Source organism: Colobus angolensis, unplaced genomic scaffold, assembly GCF_000951035.1.
Source record: "Colobus angolensis palliatus isolate OR3802 unplaced genomic scaffold, Cang.pa_1.0 Scaffold418, whole genome shotgun sequence".
NCBI lineage: Eukaryota > Metazoa > Chordata > Mammalia > Primates > Cercopithecidae > Colobus > Colobus angolensis.
The window spans coordinates 2,058,538-2,064,706 of record NW_012117577.1 but is presented as its reverse complement, the minus strand read 5'-3'; the positions used below and the strand labels follow the sequence as shown (position 1 = coordinate 2,064,706).

Below are 6,169 nucleotides of genomic sequence, written 5' to 3'. Positions count from 1 at the left end.
TTAAGTGCACTTGTGCACTTCAGAAGAATTTGCATTCGTGCTGTGTGCAGGCAGAATAAGAGAACTGAAGTCCAACTTCAACCAAATACAGCCTGTTTATCCCAGGGCTGGAGCAACAGCCCTAGCCCTTGGAAATGGCTTCAGTGAAATAGCTGAGTACACCCTCCTCCCACTTCCCCAGCCTGCCTCTGTGCGCAGGTGTGTATGTTAGTGCACTCGTCCGTAGCTTGCCTTCCTCTTCGAAAATTGCTCCAGAGGATGAGAGAAGCCAGGAACTCCAGCAAGAGCTTCATCTCAGTACATTTCCAAATGCTTTAGAGCTAAGGAGGTTTCTGTTGAAATCACTTTAATTTATCAAAGAGTTGTCATCCCCTACTGGTGGCCAGCCATCCACCTGCTTTAAGGCTAGGGGGAGAAAACGTGACCTAGCCTGCGTGTGCATGTGCGCGCACACACACACGCGCGCACACACACACGCACACACACAGACACCTTTAGGCTCCATTGTTAAGAGGTCATTTAACTGTTAGTCCTTTGAAAGTAAAATTGCGGGAAGCAAACTAGAAGCCACCAATTGTCTTCTGTTCTGTTTCTGAGATTTTTTGTTCTGTTTCTGAGATTTCATATAAACAAGCTATATTAACTCCTCCAAACAGAATTTATCTCACACACTGATGGAATGCTTCCTTTATGTTTTGTCCCTCCTAAGGCCTCATATTTACCACTCAGGATTTAGCAGGCTTCCTTTGATAAATAACTTAAAATAATCCTTGAAACAGCTAGACTATCTGGGTGACATGGTGTTAGATGTCTTCAAGCCATCCCTGTCTACAAAATATTCACTTGCAGACTACAAAGGGGGGACTGTTTTTAATGATAAAATTTATAACTTGAAGAAAAAGGGTAAGATATTAGTATCTATAAATACAGATAATTTTATTTCAAATACTGAATTAAGGACATTATATTTCACTGGTTTACACAGTAATTAAGGTAAAATAGAATTTTTGTATGTGATGTGTGGCCTGAGTTGCCAAGCATATGACATAGGGGAGTTTCAACTTTCAGAAAACTTTTCATTCTTCAAGACCTTTTATGACATAAGGACAGATGCACATTTAGGAATTTGCAAAATGTAGGTATAGATAGTAACATACAAATTCATATGGAAGCTGTATTGCTTCAGGAGAAAATGTGCTGTTGCGTAATTAAAGATAATAAGTTCTGTTCTTTTTTTTTTTTTTTTTGGTAAATGTTTATTATGTCTCTCCCAAGAACCAGCAACTTGGAAAGGCATTTTCCATGTTCCTTATAAATGCATCCCCCAAGGTTGAAGTTCTTGAAGCTTTATGGCAGTTTTCATTAAAGCAGCCAGCTGCCTTTTTGTGTGGATTGGCTGTTCAAAGCTCTAGATCTGAAGCCGGAGCCTCGGTTTTGACATTCTGCAGGCCCTTAGTAAAGAAGTTCCTCTCAGAGGTTGGAAGGGGGTCTTACCAAATCAAACAGCTGCTGGGGTCTAGCAGAAGAGCAGGAAGCACAGGAATGAATGACTGAGACAAGGCTTTTTAAAAAGAGGAGGAGGAGTAGGGACATTCAAACATGATCCTCCAAGGTGGATATACGAAAAAAGAAACAGCAGTTTCTTTTTCTAGTTTTACCTAGGTTTAAACCAGCTGCCACCTCCACTCCCCCAATGGCCATCTCCTAAGAAAATTCTTACTGTTTTCTTTCGTTTCCTGATTCCTATTATCCTGGGACTACAGAAATAAGAAAAAATTAAGATCAAATGAATACCGTTTCACCTCTGTTTTAGTAATTGTGTGCCTCCAGCTCAATGTATGGGAGTGGTCATGGTGGGTTTTCTGTCAACTCCTGGTATATAGAAATAAATAAATGCTATTTTATATATGGTGTGAGTGTGTTTGCTAGATGAAAGAGTTAATAAATTAGAGTTCAAGTTACAGTGCATGGACTGACTCAGTAAGTGTTACTCAGGTGGAAAATGGGGGGGGGGTTGTCAAGATGCTAGGTGCTACTAAGACCCAGGTCGAGCTCACTATCTCGAGGAGTGTGAAAATGTGAGAGATAACATGGATGTCTTTTTGGTGTAGTTCTGTTATTCCGGGATGTTTCCCCTCCACTCAGCACACCCTGGCAAGAGGGAGTCGGCTCCGTTTCTTCAGACAAGTCCAGCTCAGGGTATTGACTGAGTAGAGGTTCTTCCGGACCTGGGAGAAGAAGCTGGGGTGGCGCCAGCATCTCCCCACAGGTGCCTCCATCCTGTCCTTGCGGAAGGGGCTTAGGACACCGGGCAGTCCGCGCCCGGAGGCGGCGAGGCCCGCACGAACAGCCTGCTCAGCCATTGTCCTAGCGAGTGATCTCGAGGAGCTGTGCTGGAGTGAGGGAGATATCAAGACACCTTGTCAGTTCAAAGCATTTTAGCGTTGTTTGAAATCCTCTCCACGTCAACGTAAGCAGTCTGTGTATTTGAACAGCTGCTTTGAACAGTGAAAGGGAATGAACTGAATCAAAACCTGGAGGTGTCTGCCCGAGACACCTTCAACGTGCTTTTATGCGGGCGGAGAATGGCAGGCAGACGCGCGGACTCTGCCCTGACACGGTCAGCCCAAAGAATGGGCCCCGAGAGCACGGGGCGGGGGAGGAACCAGTGGAGAGGCCCCCGACTGGACCTAAAACCTGCGAGAGTTCAGGTTTCAGGAGCCCCAAAAAGGTGCCGCCTTGGGAGGCAGACCAGGAAGCCCAGGGTGCTCGGAACCCGGCATTCGCGCCAACCGGGCCCCGGGCGCCTGAAGGGGAGGCAGCGGTAGCTCGTGGGGAGGTGGTGCCCAGAGCTGCGGTGCGCGCCCAGCCTGGCCCGCCTGGCGATTGGCGCGCTCGGGGGTGGGGGTGGGGTGCAGAGACTGAGGCCCCGGGTAGGCTATTGCTTTGTGTACTCCCGGGGATTTATTGGGTATATTAAACCCTGTTGGGAACGTTTCGGCTCCTCGGCCGCCAGCGAAATGAGACGGGGGTGGAGGGTGGAGTAGAGACCTGGGAAGTCAACGTGGGAAGGATCTCAGCATTAATCGCCGGTGATGTCCTATCGCAGACAGGAAGTTTTGATGTACACGTGCAGCCTATGCTTGTCTTCTCACACTAGCGCCCTTTGCGGGAAGGAGGGCGGGGGGTGGGGTGGGGTGTGGAGAGAAAGATAAGAGGAGGAGGAACTTTTAAATTGATTCAGAGTCAGGCCGCCTTAGTTCCCTCGGATATGTATTTGGAAACTTCATTCTTCTCTCGAGTGTATCATCTGCAAGGGCTGCAGAAGGCCTTGTCCCTCCAGAAATGTGAAATTAAATCCAGAGAAAAGCAGACACCTGCCCCAGAAAGGTGGGGGAGAAGTATGAGCTGCTTAGCACTCGGACGCGTCCCTTCCCCAGGGCTGGATTCTTCTGTCCGTGGGAGCTCTGAGTTCCCAGGTCCGGGAAAAGAAAGGCGCGACGTGTCAGGAGAAGATGCGACTGGCGAGCTGTCTGTGCGCTCCCCAAGGCCCAGGGAAAGTCACGCGCCTAGCACAGGGGACGCAGGGCCGAAGTCGGGAGAAGGCGGTTCTGCCCGCCACCCAGCCCCTTGGCTCGCGGTAGAGGAGCCCCGGGCACCAGCCACTGAGTCTGCGCGCTGAGGCTCGGACTTTTTCATTTTTTCCCAGCTGGACAAAGTTATGGGATTCCTAGCAGCCCCCAGGCGCGCGGCCAGAGTGGCCCCGCGCTTGCGCTGGGACGGAGCGACACGCTGTGTGTGTCCTCGCCTCGCCTCGCCGCGCGGGTGCGCGCGTTGTGGGGGTGCAGGTCCGTCCTGCTGGCGGCCTGTGGGCTCGCCCCTCCCCTATCCATTTCTCTCCCACACACACACTCATAAACACAGGACACGTGGAAATTCTCAGCCAAAGCGTCTTGCCCGGGCGGGTGCTCAACGTGGTGATTTATAAACAGCTCAGCCACTCTCCAAAGAGCATGGCTCCTTGTTAGTCATGATGAATTTTCTGGCCCGCTCCAATCTGCTGTCTGGATTCAGATGCTCAGAGGCCCCAAAATGCTCCCTCTGAGCGTTGATTTGGCTGCCCTCTCAAGCCTACGACCGCTGGCAAAACCAGCGATAGAGCCAGGGAAGAGGTGGGGAGGCGATCCAGGTTCCCTGGGGTCTGTCATTCCTTTCCCGGCAGTAACTGTTGATTTCGCTTTACAGCGCCCATATACACACCCGGCCCTGCGTGGCGGTCACGCCGCTCCAGCCTGGGTTGGCGCCCGGGTTCTAGCTACGGGGCTTGCAGGCTCGGAAATTCGCAGGCGGCACCTGCTCTAGGCGGCTAAGGAACTGATGGCGCGACGCGCCCGCGCTCCGTAGAGCGGCGCTGCGGGTGCATGGTCCCATAGTCTTGCTCTGGAGTTCACTGCTAAAAGCTGAGCTGGAAGCTTTGGCCAGCGCCAAAGACATAGACTAACGCCACCCGCTAGCGCCCACAGAAGTTACTGATTAGGAAGGTTCCCCTGGCATCAGCCCATTTGCTTCACACACTTTTCCTCCTTCCGAAGCGGCTAACGGAAAAGTTGCACCCACCAGCGGTAGGAGCGCGGGGAATCGCGCACGCAGCCCCTCTGCGCCGCTTCCCGGAGCGGCCTTTGGCGACTGCGCCGCCCCCACGAGGCCGCACACCCCTCGCTAGCACTCCGGCAGCCTCGCACAAGGCGGAGCCCACGCAGGCTTCTAGTTTTCTAAACTAAAAACTGCGCGCGCCGGCGTGTGAATCTGACGGAGACTTTTAGAGTTTTGTTTTGTTTTCAGTTCAGACCGCTACGCTGTCAGAGCAAGCAACTCTGAGCCTTGACAGGAGTGACTTAAAAGCCACTACGCCGGCTGAGCCTGCCTCTCTCGGGGTTCTTTCCCCGAGGGACTGGGAGACAATTGGGCCTGGAAGCTAAAAGGAAGAGAGCCTGTGCCAGCCGCGGGGTAGAGGGGAAGGAGAAGAGCTTTATTGGGGCAGAAGTGTCCACACACCCTGGAGCAAGAGACACTTGTGTACTGAAACTCTAACCGTGGAATGCAAGGAGAGTTGAACAGGGGAACAAGTCTGGCTCTTGGCTCTAGGTTTAAGAGATACACACTGTGTGTTTGTCCCTAAGTGAATAAAAATTCGACTCCCGCTGGCTGGGTAGACCCAACTTTTCTCTTAACCCCTCCGTTTTCCCATCTTAAAGCCCTATTGGAAAAAGAAAGTGGACGCCACTGCCCCCGCCCCCCACCCCAATCCTAGTCTTCCAAGTGTCTGTAGTCTGTAAGAGCACCGGGACCGCCCCCCTGCCCGGCTTCTCTGCCTGGGAGACAGATGGGGGGCGGGGCCCATTCGAGAGAGGGCGGAGGAGGCCCTGGGTGAGGAAGAAGGGGGGGTGAGAACTGAGGGAATCTGAATCAGGAGGCGAAGGGGACGAGGAGGAGGGCTAGGAGGACTCCGAGCCCGGGGGAGGGGGAGGGAGTAGCTCTGCACCAATCAGTGACGCCGGCCTGGGAGGTTGCTAGCGGTATCCACGTAAATCAAAGGGCGCGGAGCCAATGGGAGGGGGCGGAGGGGGCGGGGCCCAGGCGCGTGCCGCTGCGAGCCGGCGCTGCCAAGAGAGCGGGAGAGAGCTGGAGAGAGCAGGGAGAGGGGGGAGCGCCGAGCTAGTCAGAGAGTGAGCGAGAGCGAGAAGGAGGGAGAGGAGGAGAAAGAGAGCGAGGGCGCGCGGGCGGGAGGCGGCGGCGGCGGCAGCAGCAGCAGTAATAGCAGGAGCAGCAACAGAAGGCGTCGGAGCGGGCGTCGGAGCTGCCCGCTGTGGGAGAGAGAGGAGAAAGAGCTAGCGAGGAGAGGGAGCCCGAGGCGAAAAAGTAACTGTCAAATGCGCGGCTCCTTTAACCGGAGCGCTCAGTCCGGCTCAGAGAGTCATGGCGACCGCAGCGTCTAACCACTACAGCCTGCTCACCTCCAGCGCCTCCATCGTGCACGCCGAGCCGCCCGGCGGCATGCAGCAGGGCGCGGGGGGCTACCGCGAAGCGCAGAGCCTGGTGCAGGGCGACTACGGCGCGCTGCAGAGCAACGGACACCCGCTCAGCCACGCTCACCAGTGGATCACCGCGC

General features: G+C 53.7%; 1 protein-coding gene across 1 annotated transcript in view; it reads left to right on the top strand.

The window, feature by feature from the left end:
* The first annotated feature begins 5,700 nt into the window (after positions 1-5,700).
* Positions 5,701-6,169, top strand: part of POU3F2 (POU class 3 homeobox 2) — a 4,835-nt gene continuing 4,366 nt past the window's right edge. The window contains exon 1 of the mRNA XM_011956454.1: positions 5,701-6,167. Coding sequence (XP_011811844.1) covers positions 5,977-6,167 — 191 coding nt within the window. The 5' untranslated portion in view covers positions 5,701-5,976. The remainder of the gene's footprint in view (positions 6,168-6,169) is intronic.